At 39.6% G+C, this 19,696-nt stretch overlaps 1 protein-coding gene across 2 annotated transcripts in view; it reads right to left on the minus strand.

Annotated features, from left to right (window-relative positions):
- LOC110340584 (cation channel sperm-associated protein subunit beta) overlaps positions 1-19,423 on the minus strand; it is a 115,869-nt gene extending 96,446 nt beyond the window's left edge. For both annotated transcript variants that reach the window (XM_040743361.1, XM_040743360.1), the window contains exons 1-5: positions 19,345-19,423; positions 14,889-14,977; positions 9,504-9,644; positions 3,651-3,711; positions 606-701 (exon numbers count right to left, since the gene is read on the minus strand). In XM_040743361.1, coding sequence (XP_040599295.1) covers positions 606-701; positions 3,651-3,711; positions 9,504-9,644; positions 14,889-14,977; positions 19,345-19,423 — 466 coding nt within the window. The remainder of the gene's footprint in view (positions 1-605; positions 702-3,650; positions 3,712-9,503; positions 9,645-14,888; positions 14,978-19,344) is intronic.
- Positions 19,424-19,696: the final 273 nt, after the last annotated feature.

A 19,696-nucleotide genomic window follows, 5' to 3' on the forward strand; every position in this document is an offset into this window, starting at 1 on the left:
GAAGAAGAGCAGGATTCATCCTTGGCACTCACACTTCCCTCACCCTGGCCATCAGGAATCCCATCTGCTCTACTTCCAAAGTACTTTAGGCTGCTCCTGCTCAGTTTCTGCATGGCATGCACCGCACAGCCTGATGATCACATGAAGCTCTTGAGTATGGTGATGCAACAGCTGCTAGCCATGGCCTTTATTCCATTCCTGCCATTCTTCTCCAAGCATATAACAGTGGGACCTTTTCTAAAGCTTAAATCAGAATGTATCACCTTCCTACTCAATGCACTCAGTTGATGCTGTTTTGTTATATGTAGTTAAAATCCCTCACCTTTTGCACAATTCCTACCAGCCCTTCCAAACTCAAGGGACACTAAACTTGTCATCATTTTCTGTGCTTCAGAAAGCAGGTGTCCTCTCAGTTTCTCAAGCAGACCAATCCTTTTTTTCTGCATAGACACACACACACACACACACACACACACACACACACACACACATTCCTTGTTTGCTCCATCAGGCTGCAATGCTGACCATCTGGCACTGTATGGTAGTCATCAAAGTTTGTTCAAAGACTATGTGAATTCCATTCTAGTTTGTATGCTGATATTTACCTCGGACAAGATCCAATAGCGTCCCTTCTGTATCATAAATGTTTAATCCTTCATGCATTGTGACCTTTATTATCCATTCTTCTACAGCTGCGATGTCTAAAAATAAAAGACAAACAACTTTTTACATGTCATATTGATGAAATGGAAGCTATGTGAACATTACCAACACTTGTACCTTTTCTTTTTATAATCATTTTGGCTACATTTATGTGTCAAATTTCACACATTTTCTGCAAATGTATTTTGATGAAGTAATGGAAAATAATTATGAAATGATTTTACTATCACAGCAATGTATCTTGATGCTAATAAATTCAGATCCTAACCTCTCTCCTACAGCTACAATAGAGAATGAAAACTATAACCCTTTTGTGAAACAGTATAATATTTCTTTAAAGTATCTGCCAATGAAAAGTACAAGACCTGAGGGTAGCAATGCTGAATTTGACCAAATGTGTAAGGAAAAGTTAACAGCATTTCTTATCAAACTAATGCCCATAAATGAAGCAGAAAAATACTTCTAAATACATTTTACAGGGTCAGTATTACTCTAATACCAAAACAGATAAAGGCGCACCATATAGAGAAAACTCCAAGCCAATATTCCTAATGAACCTTTAGGCAATATATGCAAGAGATCACTCAGTGGATAAGAGCACTTGCTGCTCTTCTAATGGATCCAGGTTCAGTTCCCAGAAACCACATGGCCAACACAACCACCTGTAGTTCCATTTCCAGGGCTTCAAACACTGTCTTCTGGCTTTTGTGAGCTCTTACACACATGGTACACATGCATATGCATGAAAAAAACACTCACACATAAAATAAAAATATATAAATCTTTAAAAATACTAGAAAACATAAATTACTAGCACAGAAGACCATTCTCATGGAATTCATCCCAGAGATGCAAGGATAGTTCAATAACAAAAAAGCAAACAACAGAGTTTAAAATAGGCAGTTCTCAAAAGCAGACATGAAAATGACCAGCTGGTATATGAAACATCACTAATCACCTTGGGAATATGACTCAAATCCATATATACAATGCCTTGTAGAATGGCCATAATGAAAAAGGATACTGGGAATTAGGAACCCTTCAACACTGCTATGGGAATATAAATCAATATAGCCATCAGGTAATACAGAATGTAGATGTGTCAAAATGTTAAAAATAATTCAGCAATCCTACAACTGGGTATGTAGTCAAAGGAAGAGAAATCACTGTGACAAGGAGATGCCTGTCTGCCTCCATCTTATTATTGTAGTACTATTTACAATAATCAGAATAGACACTCACTAAAATGTCCATTCTCATTGGGATAAATGCTGGAAATATAGTATATATACACACATTCATATGAATACTGTGAAATCTTGTTATTTGAGACAACACAGATGAACCTGGAGAACATTATATTAGGTGAAATAACCCAGACATAGAATGACAAATGCCTACATTGTATCATTCACATGTAGAATGTAAATAAGTTACTTTTATAGGGCAGAACTGAATTGTGGTTCCCAGAGTTTGGGTGGTTAGGTGCCAGGGAGAAATGGGAGGATATTAGTCATGGAGACATAGATATACTTAGATGAGAGGATGGAAAGGACCAGAAAAGGAAGACAAACAGGGACAGAAATAAAGAGAGATTGTTGAGATTAGGTACATGGGAGAGATAATATGTAGTGAGGAGAGAAGAGTTGGCAATGACTACAAGTGGCCATAGCATTTCTACCCTTGGTGATGGAATGATCTAAATTTGAACTGAAAGATTACTGTACGATTATGCAGTAAGAGTGTTTTAAAGAAAAAACACTGCCAACTATGTTCGGCAAACACCTTTAATCCCAGCACTCTGGAGGCAGAGGCAGGATGATCTCTTTGTCTTTGGAGTCAAATTCCAGGTCAGTGACAGCTACATAGTTAGACCTAGTTTCAATAAAATAAAATATTAAGGGCTAATGTTCTACTAAGGGTAAAATCACTGAAACATATTGTATCAGAGCAGATGGCAATTAGTTAAAATGCATAGCTAAGCACTGAAAAAAAATAAGGGATAAATAATGTACCGATAATAGAGGTAAAATGGAATCACAAAAGTAATTGACATAAAATGAAGAGAGAAAAAAAGAGGAAATAGTAAACTTGGAGGTAACCAACAAGTAAAACTTTGTTCCATTTACAAGACGGTAGATTTCAATACGCCAAATAAACAAATATGTTAAGTATAAATGGTCTAGAATATCAATTCAAAATCTCAAAAGATTAAGAAAAATATCTGAGAAACACTTTAAAATGTTCAAAGAACTTAGATATCAGAGAAATACAAATTAAATCTATTTTGAGTTATCATCTTGCCACTGTCAGAATGGCCTAAGCTATGGATACACAATAGAAAAATTAATTGTCAAAATTGTGCCTATAGTGATATTATTTCACTTTCAACTAATGAAAGTACAATTTAAAGAGTCTATATTTTAAGACGAGCTTTTTGCCAAAAATAAATCATAAAACATTAAAAAGAACTCCATTAGTTTAGGCATGCAGATGCCATGTAATATAACTGTATAAGGCCAACCTTGGGCATCAATCTGTGACTCCCACCATGTTTGAATCAGGGTATCTTTTTGATATCTTGTAGGGCAGAGGTTTCTCTAAGGATTCTCATGTCTCTCCTCCATATCTCCATAGGAATACTGGATTACTTGTGCACACTACAAAGTGGAGCCTTACATGGCTTCTGGAGATCTGGTGACATAGTTGCACTTGAGATATTCCTGCATGTTACCACTCACAACATGCTTAGTGAGCCCCTGAAAAGACTCGTTGGTTCTCCAAAATAAACACTGGTAAATATTACTTTGGCCTGCTGCTGGCTCCCTTGCAGGAGTGAGCATACGCTTGTTGTGTCTCCTCAGGAAATGTCTGTCACACAACACATGAGATAAGGTGTACTTTATTACAAGAAGTCAGTGCTTTTATTTAATAAATTTGGCAATACAAACCATTGAGTACAGGAATTACTTCAGATCCCCACTTACCTCTATTTACTGTGATCCTTTCTCTAGGAATATCAATTATCCAGAAAGTTCGATTGCTGATCTTGAAGAAAAAAAATCAGTATTCATTATTTTACAACATCATAGCAACACTTACTTTGGCATATTCTTTCCAACGTTTAATAGTAAAATTTGTCAAAAATATCCAAATATACATACATATGTACACTTACATATAAAGGGTTGTCAACAGCAAATTTCACTGTTAGGGATTTTTCCATATTACACTCACACAGGAGTGAAATCTCTCTCTCTCTCTCTCTCTCTCTCTCTCTCTCTCTACACACACACACACACACACACACACACACACATTAGGTCCCAGCCCCCACAGGGTCTTTGAGTTGTTTGCCAGCTGATAGCCACAGGTGCATCCTGTTTTCTAGTCCTGGCTTACTGCACCCCCCATTGCCCCTCTGACATCAGCATCTAACATGAGGAAAACACGATCTCTTCCACCTGGGGTTTTCCCACTGTGCTCTAAGCCTGTATATAAGCTTGCTCCCTCTCTACAATAGAGACCTCTTAGCACTTGCAATAAAGACACACACACACACACATACACACACACACACACACACACACACACACACACACACACATTCACCTGGCAATAAAGGCTGCAGTCACATTCTCTTAGTGCAAACAGTTGGACGTCTTGTCTTTCATTTTCCCGATACCTCGCACTTGATTATGGAGCAGACACCACAAGAGGAGGTCCCACCAAGATCAGGAAATAAAGTCAGAGAGACCTGAACCATTGTTGGAGCAGGGCTTGAGCTGCTACAGCTGCTGCCACCACCAGAGTAGCCTTGAGCTCTGGACACCCAGTGCCTTGCCATGACTGATCAACAGGAGTCAAAAACAGGTACCAGTTAGAAATCGGGAAAGAAAGGACAGGACTCACTCAGGAAAGAAAAGAAATGAGACTGGAAAAGATATGAGATTGGGGAAAAATGAGACTGGGAAAGAAACAAAAAAGGAGACTCGGGAAAGAAAGGAATTAAAAACAGGTTGATTTAAATCTCCAGGCCGTTGCCTGACACTGAGATCAGGAAAGAAAGGGGAACCTGAGAGATTGCCCTCGGGTTAAGAGGGTGGATTGAAAAGGGGTTCCAAGTTACGGGTACCAAGGTAAAAAAGGAAAAAGGGAAAGGAAAAGAAATAAAGTAATAATAATAGTAATAAATAAACAAACAAACCACATAAAGATGGAAGATGCATGGAGAGTCTGGATACTGTGTGCTGTTGTGTTGTCTTTGAACTGTTTAATTGCTAAGGAACAACAACTGCTAAAAGACATTTGATTATCAATGCTGTTAAATTAATGCAACTTATATATTTTGAAAATGCTTTGACTTCTCAATTTACATATAAGGACAGGTTACTTAGGAAAAGAATTTTTGCTTTTGTTTCCACAGAAAATAAAAAGCTACGGGTTCCTTCCAGACTAGTATGGTTTGATGAAGCAAGACCACCTGAAGCAGGGGCCCAGGTAATCCAACATCTAAAACAGCTGAGATACAAATTTAAGGTAAATTTTGTGAGTCATCTCTAAAAATATTTTGGTCAAAAGCCTGGCCTTTCCATCCTACAGCTACAGAATTACAAGGAGTGGGTACAGCAGTAGCCCCTGAGTATAGCTCAGAACTTCTCAAATGGAGGGATGATGAGGAGCACACAGGACTTTTTCAACCTTTTGTTTTAATTCAAGGATTGGCTGGAGCTGTTCTGTCACAGAGATTTCAATTAAGGAAGTTTCATTTCAACAAACTAACGATGACCAAGGGAAAAAGGATAACTAAACGATGTATGTATGTCCTGTGTGTATGGTGTGGACACACCAGTATGTGTGAAAAGTGATTGTGAATGTGTGAATGTTGACAAAAAGAACTGCTTAAATTGCCTTGGATATGATTAAAAGGATACTTAAGTTGCTTTGGATATAGTTAAGAAGCTACCTAAGAATTTGGCAAGTTAAAATGTATTCACATGACAATTGATAGGTATTTAAGTTTCGTGATGGTCACTACACAAACTGGAAAAGTCAACAAACATGTGATGAGTCATTATTTACATGGGAGTTCCAAAAATGATAAGAACAATGGGTCTAGATACTCTATGGAAAATTGATCAAAATGTAACTTCAAAAGATAAAAAAGGGGGGGCAGAGAGTAACATTCCCAGTCAACACGTGATGTAATTTTTTTTAAATGTGCATGCCAGTGAGTAATCTGCTGCAGACAGATTCTGGCATTATGGAACTTGAACAACTTTTGCTTGGATCAAATGGAGACATCCATGTACTATATAGTGAAGAAGACCCAATTTTGCCCTAATTTGGGGAGAGTGTATTTGTGTTTTCTTGCAGGAAAAGAATAAAGCTCGTTGGCTGCCAGAACATTTGGTGAGATGCATGGAACAGAAAAAAAACAGACCTGAGACCATGGGAACCTACCCAAGCCAGTTCGAGTGAGATCCACTGAACCAGTGTTCCTGACCCTTGATGTCATTGAATCTACAGTCTGAGAAAGAAAAGAAACAGCGGGTTCCAGGGTTCCAGTTTCTCAACCTTGCAAGCTACTGGTTGGAAGGTTCGTCAGTCCTGATCTTCCTGGTGCCTGAAATCGTGCCTATGTCAGTGTATTTCTCTGGAGAACTGCAACTTGCCCTAATGCAGCAAAAGAGAGACTTTGACATCACTGCTGGGGTGATTGTAGCTATTGTTGCTGCTGCTACAGCAGCCAATGTATATGGGACTGCCATTTCACAGTCTGTAACTACAGCTAGTACAGTGGATAAACCACCAGGGGGAGTAACAGAAAATCCCTTAGGCAGCCAATGACAAGTGAGACTAAGGGGATGCCAGCCAGCCTAAGACGAGAGAGTCATGCGGCCTGGGTGATTTCTCCATTGTTGGTAAAGTTGGCATTGACGTCCTAGTCACCTGAGACAGATGTTAATTTATATATATAAAGAAGGAGGAGATGTTGGGTCCTGGCCCCCACAGGGTCTTTGAGTTGTTTGTCAGCTGATAGCCACAGGTGCATCCTGTTTTCTAGTCCTGGCTCACTGCCCCTCCTCCATTGCCCAACTGACATCAACATCTAACATGAGGAAAACACGATATCTTTTTCCACTGTGCTGTAAGCCTGTATATAAGCTTGCCCCCTCTCTACAATAGAAAGAAACCTCTTAGCACTTACAGTAAACACACACACACACATATTCAAAGATAGTATGCATCATTGTAATAGTGGGTTGACAGCAATGCTAGTAAGATATCTATCTATCTATCTATCTATCTATCTATCTATCTAGTCTACATAGCCACTTGTTGGAACAGCCCAGGAAGCACAAAGCTGAACCATTAGGGACCCGATAAATCAGAGTCAAGGCATCAGGCTGGCAGAGCACTTGGGAATGTAAGAGGAGAACTCCAGGAACAGGAGAGCAGTAAGAATAGGAGCTCTAAAGTTTACGCTGAAAACATGTCTAAATCACCCTGCTATACCAGTGTAGAGGACACTCCCAGAACAGTTTTACAAAGAAAAGCAGTGGAAGACAAAAACCTAGCAGAGTATTAACCATCAGGACTTCAAGTAAGACAGCTTTCAGGTTTCTTTCTTCTTTACCAAGGAAATTACCTGATTTTTAGACAAACAGTAATAATAGCATTTCTTAGAAGAACGAGCCAGAACACAGAGTTGCCACAACATGTCACCTACAGTGGGTACAGCTTTCAACCAAAACAATGACAATAAGGAAAAAAAGGCAAATGTAACTGATATTATAGTGGCAACTGTACACAGTCAGTTGACTCAGTTTGGCTAAGAGGCAATGGATTAAATGTTTTTTTTTACAAATCTGTGCATAGACTGAAGGAAACTGTCCCAAAGTGAATACATAGATACTTCCAAACAGAGTATAAAAGATACATAAGCTAAACAAATTAAAACAATAAAACTAAAGTAGAACAAATGAAGTAAAGTAATACTGAATGGGTTCAATAAGAGATTGAATAAGATAGGCAAGGAAAACTGAACTAAGAGATACACAATTGACCCAGTAATAAAGGAAAAGGAAGCAGTAGCATGGTAATAATGTTATATTATCTCAAAATGTTAGAAAACAGGACTTCAATATTTTTACCATAAGACATGAAATGTTATATCAAAAAAAGAAACAACTTGAAAAAACAATAACAATAAGAATTCTCTAGTTCTGCAGCCCACTTTTTAATTGGATCCTTTGGTGTTTTGGAGACTTGCTTCTTGAGTTCTTTGTAAATTTTGGAGATCAGCCCTCTGTCAGATGTGGGGTAAATGAATATCTTTTCCCATTCTGTGGGCTGCCTTTTTGTCTTGTTGACTGTGTCCTTTGCGTTATAGAAGCTTCTCAGTTTCAGGAGGTCCCAAGTATTAATTGTTGACCTCACTGTCTGTGCTACTGATTTTATGTTTAGGAAGTGGTCTCCTGTACCAATTCAAACAGTTTTCTAATGACTTCCTGGGATTTTTGTTTCCTTGCTATTGAAAAAAGGGACACAGTGGTACCATAAGAAAGATGGTCTTTGCTGAGTGCTGGCTCTTTATCTTCAGACCCACACCCAGGACCACTATTCTCTTCTGCAGAATGGAAACCACCTACAGAATACCCAGAGACACTTCAGGAACCAATCCACATATCAATGCATCTCTTTCTTGGTGATCACTCAATGTTGTCTTCTCACAGAGATGAGGCTGAGACCTTCCTCACTTGAGACTGTCTCAGCTTGAAGGAGAAGGCTGGTCCAGATGGAGGCTGACCTCAACTCCTTCACCACACCTCAGGAATTGGGGTGGGATCACTCCTGTCCTGTCTGTGTCTGTATTTTAAATGCTTTACCAGGACCCCTAAATTGTTTTATTTTTAAATGTTAAATAATCAACCTATCCATTCCCAAAATAACTAAAGACTCTTATATACTATAGTATACAATAATGGGTGACAAATTTGTTTCAAATAAAAAAATACAGTGAAAATTATAGATAGCTGAAACAAAGATAGGGGCCAACCATTAAGATTTTGGGTGAGACCCAAGTAACAAACCTGAAAAATCCCCAAAAGCAAAAAAAAAAAAACTTAAACGTATTGGAGGATGTGAAAATATAAATAATAGAATAAATGTAAGTATTTGCAAACAATATATCTTATAAGCTACCTATACCTGGAATATATAAACAGCATATATAAATTATCTATGAAAACATAAAAATCCCTATTTAAAGTGGTAAAGGAATCAGAATAGCCATTTCCCCTAAGAAGATATGTTCTGAATACTTCAAACTAGATGACTTCTAAATTAACTACTTCTGCTATATTTGTAGGCAGAGTTTTCTGTCCTACCTGGCAGTTTCTAAACAACTACAGGGAGACTTGTTATTAATTATGAATTTTGGCCTACAGCTTAGGGTTGTTTCCAACTAGTTTTTGTCATTTAAATTTACCCATATCTTTTGATGTGTGTTCTTTTACGTGACTCGGTTTCCTTTTGTTTGTAAAGTCCATGCTGCTTGCTCCGTGTCCCTGGTGTCTCCTTGCAACTCCACCCTTCTTCCCAGCATTCTCTCTACCCCCAAAATCCTACCTAGCTCTTGGCTGTTTAGTTGTTATTAAACCAGTCACTGTGACATATCTTCAAACACTGTAAAGGAATATTCCACAACACGTATTATTGTATCTCAAACATTTGTAGAGATATAACATTGCTGAATTTCCAAATTGTAAAAAGACATCTAGTGAAAGAATATTCTTCTCGGTGACATGCAATAGTGTAAGACAAAGCATAATTACCAGAGATAAGTTAAAGTGGAAGCCACCGTGGTATGTGCTGTTCGTGAGTATCAGCTTAGGAGCATGGCCTCCTGATGTAAATACACTCAAAATTTCCCTCGAAGTGTCTGCTTTTTGACTTCGGAAAGAACAGTAGACTTTCTTTAGGAAAGAAAAAATATAACAAATAATGAGAATTTGATATGGAGGAGCATATCACATTATTAGTTATGATACGTTTGTGAAAATAATTGTTAATAAAAATTTCTCTCTTTAATGATGACCATCACCAGTGAGGGAAACCTATTTTTACAAGCATGTCCTCAGAATTCAGTAACCTATTTAGTGTCCTAAGGTTTTCCAATTTGCCCTTATGAAGCTGTTTTAGTCATACAAAACGAAAGTTTATATATTTCATAATCGTAAAATGAAAGCCAACTAGTCTTACACATAGAAAATATGGTTTTACTAAAATGGCTGCTTTGTGACTAAATTAAAAGGGATTTAAATTTATTGTTCAGTTTTTAAAAGGGATGTGGGGAGCAGGCAGAGATGGACACACACACATGCTTTCCCAGGGTTGTTTGCCCTGGGCAGGGAGAAGACACCACAGTCCATTAAGACTGAGCTGGGAAGAAATGGACACAGACAGACAGACAGACAGACAGACAGACAGACAGACACACACACACACACACATACACACACACACAGTCATTTGTCCTAGGCAGGGAAAAATAACTATGGGCCAGTCCAGTACCTGCTGTGCCAGGCAGATGAGCACCATCATGTTGAACAAATTCATGATGGGAGGGAGGGAGAGAGGGAAGGGAGGGGAGAGAGAGAGAGAGAGAGAGAGAGAGAGAGAGAGAGAGAGAGAGAGAGAGAGAGAGAGAGAGAGAGAGAGAGACTGAATGACTTCTGTGCTGTGGTGAGAGACAACTCTTAAGAGATGAAGGTGTTGAGGAACAGGTTACTGTGGGAGACCTGCTTGCCACCTGGGGCCATGATGATGTTGGGTCCTGGATGTTTCCCAAAGGCTGTCTGGATTCATGGCCCTGGAGTAGCCACAGTCTGTGTTGACATCCATGACTCCTGCTACCACCAAAGGTTCTGGGGATGCCCAAGGTCTGGGACACCCCCACATATGGCCACATTGGTGTCCAAGGGCCACACCACAGCAAGGGCCATTCCAATCTGTGTGGTGTGAGCTACCACCTGGAGCCATGGAGACAGGCTAGGGCCATGTTGGATCTGTGACTTACCACAGCAAAGGTCTGTGCTGATATCCACGGTACCTGTTACCATGGAAGGTCATGTGGACACCCAGAGTCTGAGCCCCAACATGGGGCTGTTTTGCTGGCCAAGGGCCACCTTGCAGCCAGGTTGATACAGATCTGAGTGACTTGTACAGCCACCTGTGGCCATGGTGACATCCAGGCCTGGCATGTTGCCTAGGAACATATCTAGCTTCATGGTTCTATAACAGCTGGGGTCTGTGTTGATGTCCATGATCTTCACTGTCATCAAAGGCTACAAGGATGCCCAACTTCTGGGCTGCCACCTGTGGCCATGTTGGGGTCTGAGGGCTGTGCTGCTGTCTGGGCCATATTGACCTAAGTGCCCTTCTCTGACACCAGTCACCATGGGGTGTAATTTAGTCCTAAACTGCTGATGGGGGCCATTTGTGGGTCCCTGGGTCTACTGCAACTAGGGTCTGCATTGATGACCATAGTTCTGGTTACCACCAAAGGCAGTTCAGATGCCCCAGGTCTGGGCCAACACCTGAGGCTATGTGGTTTACTCAGGGCCATGCTGCCACTAGAACCATAGAGACTGGGGTGGCCTGTGCTGCCACCAGGGACCATGTTCATATCTGGGCCCAAGTTGTGGCAGGGGCCATGTGCGGGTCTGTTACCTTACTGCAGCTGGGGTCTGTGTTGAGGTTCATGGCTCCTGCTATCATTGAAGGCTGTGAGACTACCTGGGGTCTGAGTTGACACATGGGGCCATGTTGGAGTCTGGGGACCAGGTTGCTGCCAGGCCCATGTCCATCGGAGAGACCTGCACTGCTACTCAGGGCCATGGTACAATCCAGGCCCAAGCTGCTGCTGCTGGCATGTCTGGGTCTGTGGTCCTTCTATAATAGGGGTCTATGTTGATGTCTGTTGTCTGTGTTACCACAGGGGCCCCTTCAAGTCATGTGTTAAAACGTGTGTTAAAGTACCAGCTTGTGCTGAGCTGGCAACACTCCTCACTGACCCTGGGATAAGGGATCTTGATTACCCTGGCATGGGAAAGCTGGCCCCACCTCTAAAAGGAAAGCCTATTCCCCATTTTCCCCCAACACACATAGTTAGGAAAGTTAATCCTGCCCCTGACTAGATGTGTGAAAGATCTAGAACCACACCTAGCCTGAGGGGGTAGTCCTGGGGCCCAGTCAGAAGAACCCATTTACTACCCAGACTCATCTAGGGCTTTGAGTGGACACTCCCCAACATCTGCCCCATGTAGGATCTGCTGGAGCATGGGAAGGGACTGGTCCTATGGAACCATAGCTGCAGGATCTCCATGACTCGGGCAACTGAAGGATATCTGAGAGGAGTTTCAATGAGGGTCCAGTATTGATGGTGTACCAGAAGCCAGAGGCCTTAAACCTGACCAACAATACATTACACAATTAATATTTGCTGCATGATACACATCCTGTGTCAAGGCCACCAAGACAAATAAGAGTTGATGGAGAGTGGGAAAGATGAAGGAACCAAGTAGGATTTTTTGGGGGGTTTGGTTTTCTTTGTTTTTAAATTAATATTCTTATTCTCATTTTAATTTTATTTATTTTATATATTTATGTCATTTATTTATTATTATTTTATCTTATTTGTTTTTTAGTTTACCTTGGGGCATTACAAAGGTAAAGAGCAGATACTGAGAAAGTTAAGAGATAAGTGGGATTGGGGTTTATGATATGAAATTCCCAAAGAATTAATAAAAATATGTTAATAAAATATTTTTTAAAGTATGTGTTAATTTCACATCAAGAATGTCATATTTTACTAGAAAGCTAAATAAAACACTGAGATTAATCCCTTGGATCTCTTGCTAATAATAAATACTTAGTCTGGTTAGGAGCACTCGCTCCTCATGCAGAGAACCTGGGTTCCATTGCATCACACACACAGTGGTTCACTACAGTTTGCAGCTTACAGTTATGGGGATCTAACAACCTCTTCTGACTTCTCTGAATACCAGTCATGTACATGATAGACATATATACATGTGATGAAACCAGGAATGCATAGAAAATAAAATAAAAGTGAATCTTAATTTAAAAGAACACTTTGGAATTTCCCTAAGTTTCAAGTTTTCTACCTTAAAAATTGGGAAATAATTCAGAGATGCATATCTGTAATTCTACACTCAAAGCCCAAGGTAGAAGAATATTCGATTCCAGGCTGTTCTGAGCTAATTGATAGACCCTGATCCCACTTAGGTAATGAAAACAAAGGGGGAGGCCTTGATAACTACTATAAGTTGGGCAGAATGGAAGGTATTTGGGATATGGAAGTGAATAAAACTAACAAAATCCTTGCCACTGTAGAATTTACAGTCTGGTGGGGGTTGTCAGGAGGAGAAATTAATGGTTGGAGTAGTGGATAAATGTATAGATGGATGGACGGGGAAAAAGACCAAGAGAATAAATACAGGATCAGTCATAGAATAAAACCGTGAAGGGAGAGTGGAACAGAGGTGTTGGGGAAGTCTGATTTTTTAACAAATTGTGTGTGTGTGTGTGTGTGTGTGTGTGTGTATGTGTGTGTGTGTGTGCGTGTATGTATGCATGAGCAACAATGCCACAGCATGCATATGGAAGTCAGAGGACAGTATGTCAGTATGTGACCATCAGTTCTGTTTATTACCTGGGACCTATTAATCAAAATCAGGTCATCAGGCTTGGTGGCAACTGCATTTACTTACCAGCCATCTTAGCAGTCCGGTCTTGGACGTCTTATTTTTAACAGAGTCATCAGGGCAAAAGATTTCCCTCAAGAAAGGCCATGCATGAAAATTTAGTTTCATAATGAACACAGAAGACTTTGATTGCTCACACAAACACTAAAAATATCAGTAATAATTTAAAACAATGCCAAGGTGACATGCACTTCACTGTAACTATGCAAAACATGGCCAGAATACTAATTTTAAAACCAAACATGGAAACAAGAGATGGTACAGTGGTTAAGAGCCTTGTTACTCTTCCACAGGACTTCCGTTTAATTCCTAGATCCCAAATTGTGGCTAACAACTCAAATTAACTCCAACAAATTCAATCCCCTCTTCTGGTCTACATGGGCATCAGGCATGCATATATATGTGCATCTATGTAGTACACATATGGAGACGTAGAAAAACATCCTTATAAACAACATAAATAAATAATTCTACAAATAAAATTTTAAAATAAAAACTCTAAAACCAAGGAGTTAAGAAACCTGTGTCAGGTCACACAGCCATAAATAGCAGACCAAAGAGTTGATCCCAGCCTTGTAAGTCTACCTTCCCTTTCCTATAGCACAAACAAAAATGGCACAGACTTCTCTAGAATTGTAAATTCAAAACTTAAATTAAGTGCATATTTGTTATATCAAACAGGAATTAGGGCCTAAATTAAAGAAGACATACAGATTAATTATGTTTCTTTGTGGAATGTTATTCTATGTTTTTATTGTGTTTGTCATTTATTTTTAGATAATCTGGAGGTTTTTTATTAACATCTCTTGCTGGAAATTGTTACATGGATTTTCAATTGTGTGTGTGTGTGTGTGTGTGTGTGTGTGTGTGTGTGTGTGTGTGTGTGTGTTGAACCCAAGGTTTTGAACACAGTAGGCAAGAACTCTATCACTGAGCCATTATACCTGGCCTTAGCCCATGACCATCTTAATATTCTGTTTTATCTTATTTTGTTGTTTGATTGCTTAAAAATATCTCATCACTTGAATGGTAAGGTCATACCATCCCTTACACAAAATGACAAGTGCATCATGGTCCTTGTTATACAAGGACTATTTGTTTCTTAAGGTCACTGAGGTATGTTTCTCTGACAGGATACTTCTGTCAAACTTCAAAAGAACAAATTTGTTCCATATCAGAAGAAGATTGTTGCAGCTGGTCTAGAAAGAAAGGTAGGCATCATTTCTTAAAAACACTTACCGAGCATGGCTTACCCAGGATGCTCAGTGGCTAAATGAATTATACTACCCCATTCAACTACAGACACAATTCCATTGAATCTCATCTTCCTGTCTGGACAGAAGGCACTGGAGAGACTGCAGTGCCATTGCATCTATACCTGGCCTTAAAAGGGGACAAGGCACTATATTAAATACAGTTAGTGGACTTTACCAGACTGTCAGTGGAAAGAAACAACTTGAATACGTTATTGTTTATGGAGAACTCTTCACTAGAACAGGAAAAGTGGTTCTTCTTCTCACCTAAACAAACAAGCAAACAAGCACAGGTCAAGATAGAAGGACTTACATGAAAAGTACCACATTTTTAAACTGATGAAACACAATTTTTTCTTTTCTTTCCTTTTCTTTGATTTCCTTTTCTTTTCTTTCCTGAGACAGGGTTTCTCTGTGTAACCCCCGCTGCCCAGGCTCTCTTTGTAGACCAGGCTGGCCTTAAACTCAGCAATCCCACAATAGCTAGGGTTAAAAGTGTGTGCAACCACTGCAGGATGATGAAACATTTATTTAAAGAATAAGAATGGAGGATTACTCAGCAGAAAAAAAACAATGGAATCTTGAAATTCCCAGGTAAATAGCACTGGAAGAAACCATCCTGAGTGAGGTAACCCAGTCGCAAAAAGACAAACATGGTATGTACTCACTCATATATGGATTTTAGACATGGATCAGGATAGTGCCAGTCTGCACTTCCACTAAAAGAAAGTCTGGGAAACAGGAAAGAACCTAAGAGATTGCATGGTACCCAAAAGAAGAGGAATGAGGCAAGATCCTCTGAACAAATGAGGAACACTGCGAAGAGTTGGGGGGGGGAGTGGGAGCTGGGAAGAAGAGAGAGGGACAAGAGGAAGAGAGAGTAGGTCATGGGGGAACAGGAAGGTTGAGTGGGGGGTAGAATAGGGGAAGAGGGAATCATAGGTTAGAAGACAGATCAGGCACCAGTGTGACCTCTAGTGATCTAAAGGGATGACACCAATTGGCAAGCTAAGCAATAGTGGAGAGACCACCTCGAATGCCCATTCCTGATAATGAACTTGATGTCTATAACCATCCGGGAGCCTCCATCCAGTGACTGATGGAAGCAGAGGCAAACACCCACAGTTAAACACTGAACTGACCAAAGGAACCCAGTGACAGAGAGAGAGGAGCGGTGAGCAAATTGGCAAAGAATGGGCTGGCAAAACCAGCAGAGACAGCTGATCTGCACAGGGGAGAGCTCTTGGTCCCAAGACCAATAGCTTGGAGGCCAGCATGGGACTGATCCAGACCCCCGAATGTGAGAGTCAGTGAGGAGGCCTGGGCAACCAATGGGGCCCTGAGCAGTGGATCAGTGTTTATCCCTGGAATACAATCAGACATCGTGTGTCCATAACACAAAGAGGGATTCTCTCTCAGCCTGGACTCTTAGGGGAGTGCCTGGACCCTGCCCTGAGGGACATGACAGATTCTAGAGATCCCCTATGTGGAAGGAAATGGCAATAGGGTAGGAGGCTGGGGGAGATTGTAGGGTGGGTGCAGGAGGAGGGGAGGGAGAGGGAACTGGGATTGACATGTAAAACAAGCTATTTAAAATTAAAATAATTTTAAAAAAGTTTTTAAAAAAGGCAAAAAAACTAAATGGCCCATAGTGAGGCAGGTAGTATAGCAGGGACTTCTGGACAGAGAGAGCTCAGGGAAGAAGAAGGGTAGAGTCACCAGACAGACATGGAGGAAGCAGGATAGGCACCACAGAGTAAAGGTAACCAGTCTACACAAAAGAAATAAAAGACAAGTCTTAATTTAAGTTATTAAAACTTATCACTAAAAGCTTAAATAAGATAAGCTTTCAGAATTAATAAATCTCCATGTCAGTGTTTTTGGGAGCTGGTAGGCCAAAGAAAAGTCAGTCTGCAGAGCCCTGCACAGCCACAGTTTGCTGGGACAATATATGTGACTACATTTGGATATATACTTTTTAATGTGTTTGGATATATGGATGCTTCCTTCAGGCTGGTAGAACATACTAACTTATGGTCACCGAGTATCCTGATCTCAAAATTACTTTGGAATCACAGCTGGACACCAAGCAGAAAGAATTTCAAGGTATGGATGAATATATTTCAGGAGCTGATAGAATACATGACTAGTGAGGTTACAGAAATGCTGTAGGTAAAAAATAATGCAGTGAAGTGGGGGGGTAAGAAGGACCCCGTCAAGTACCTAAAGATAAGTGTAAGTTTGTTTTTAAGCTTTCAAAGAAGGTTTTATTGCATTACAAGAAACAAAACAAAAGAAGAGAAGAACAGTCACCAGATCACAAGAAGCTCAACCTGACTTGTTCTTCCAGATGATGCAAGGGTACATACATCTAGGTTATTGAGATATACAGTATGTATCATGCTTTCCCCCACCAACCAAAACTCCCCATTACATGAACATTTGGATAACCAAGAATACACCACACTATCTCAGTCTGTCAGACAAAACTGTCTTGGCAATAAAAATTTCATAGAAGACAAATATGGCAGCAAGCCTCTAGATAGAATTACTCCAAGGTTACAATTAAAATTCTCCATTGCACCAATGCTCAGCTCACAAGGAAACACAGAACAGACTAAGTACGGTGCTCTGAAGTTTCTCATCAGATCTATATAGTAAAATAGGAGGAAGGCGTGTGTTCCTGCTCAGTAAATGTATTCCTCTGGATGCACTGCAGATGCACGGATGGCAGGGCTTCCCAGGATGCCAGTCTCAACAAAGCAGAGCTCTGCAGTTCTCGCCTCGTGAGCCTCCCTCTGCCCTCCACAGTCAGCCTAGCAACATGAATTAACTCACAAGGTCTAGGCATGGCTTAGATATTCTACATTTAAGAAGAACATTTTCTGTCTACCTATGAAGCTAAACTTTTAACCATATGCTTCCATTAGGACATGTATAAAATTAAGATGTTGTGGAATGAACTTTGTGCACAATAAACACAATTATTTTTTTCAGAAATGGACTCATGGTCTCCTGTGTGCAGTTGAAACTGTCTTATAGATGTGGTGGTCCTAGCAGAAAACCCTTCCCTCATCCTTCCTCTTCTCTGCACAACTCCAGTTCAACTTCCATCTTGGAAGACAAGGTGCTGCATTTTTGGACTTGTGTGTCTTCTGTATACACAATACAACATGAAATAAGATGCACAAATAAAGATGACAATGGATAATCTTGCATTAGCAAAGCTTGGATTAGTATTACGCCCTTCATATGCTTTCTTTCTTCTTCCCTACAAAACCAGCACAAGTCTAAATTGCCTAAGAGTGGCTTTATCATTCTATTTCTAAAAGATGGCATTTTGCCAGGAGTTTAAACAGAAGAATCTACAACATGTATTATTTACTGCATCTACCTTTAACATACTTTGTGCACTTCTAAACACCGAGAAGGGCTAGGTGTTTCAGACAAAGACATTAACTTGTCTCACTATACATAGTAGTGTTGAAACCTCACAAGTATAACAAAGGGTAGATCTCAAAGTGTCTTCTGCCTAGAGCATTCTGGTCTCAAACCTCCATTTCCTCCAGCCTCTCCCCCCTATTATGTGACATAGCCACCTGTCACTTGGATGATACTTTCACATATCCTTTCAGAAGACAAACTCGCTGTGACATTTAACTCAGAGTATACAGAATATGTTAGCTTACTAACTCAACTTTTGTAATCTATTGGTAACCTCTTTAATACCTAGAAACTAGATATCATAAAGTTAGGACTCCTTTGTCCAGTGTGTACAATATATATACAGCATAGCAAAGTAAAATGAAATGCACAAGACGTACAGGGTGATGGGTAAGCTAAAAATGTCTATCAACTAATGGAATCTTTTTGCAGTTTCTTCCCTACCACCTCTTCAATCCATTGAACAAGTACAGCAGGTATGCTGTTCCATAGGTGGAATAACAATTCCATTCCTAAACATAGTATCTTTCCAGTGTTTTAAACTATTTACACAAGATACTCTTCTATTACTTCAACTTTTAAATGTATCAAGCACTTTAAAAATATCTAGAAAAACTAGATATTTTATGAGATAAATAAGAACTTATCTGCTATTACACTGCACTGGAAAATAAAACTGTTTTGAAAGCAATGGTTATTATATGAGGTATCTTCTAAATATAACCATCTGGGGCTTGACCCATTTTCTTCTCCCTTCTCTGTGCCTTCCATTAAGTACACCAATATAGGCATATATAATGCCTGAAATAACTGAACAAATTAATATTATCCCTAAATCATTTACAGAACAACCCATCCTTCCTATAAATTGTAACAATGTACATAATGTGCTAATTTTACTACTCTGTAATACAATGACAACCTCTTTAACATCTAGACAGTAGAAGCTAAAATTTTTAGACATATTTGTTCATTATATACAATACACACAGCAAAACAAAATGCAAATAGTTTGTATACACAACTTGGTAGCCATTAGTTTACAATGACATTACTAAATACCTGGACCAGAGTAAATACATAATACATAAAACACTGTCAAGGAAAAAGTTAAATGGACAATAATTGAACTATAAATGAGGAAAGAATAGAAATAAGAACTCCTTGAAAGAAAACAATCTGATACTTACGTCTATTATATACTACTCCTGATGAAAATTCAAACACATTCAAAAGTAAAATCATAACATATATTTGTGGTGACTCCATCTGTTGAGATAAATATAAGTTATTTTTCTTCAGTTACTCTGAAAATATTGTTTTGAGTTTTTAGAAATAAAACCAACTATATAGAGGTGAAGCAAACATCTCTTTAAGTTCAAAATATTTTATCATGTGACAAAAGTGGATGAGAAAGCTGGAGGCAGAGTGTCTGGATAGAAAGCACAGCCTGAGTCTGATCTCCAGCTCCCAAGTGACAACTGGACAACCAACAACACCTGAAATACACACACATGCCTACTCCCTAAATCTATCTCCTAC

This window comes from Mesocricetus auratus, unplaced genomic scaffold, assembly GCF_017639785.1.
Source record: "Mesocricetus auratus isolate SY011 unplaced genomic scaffold, BCM_Maur_2.0 Super-Scaffold_15014, whole genome shotgun sequence".
NCBI lineage: Eukaryota > Metazoa > Chordata > Mammalia > Rodentia > Cricetidae > Mesocricetus > Mesocricetus auratus.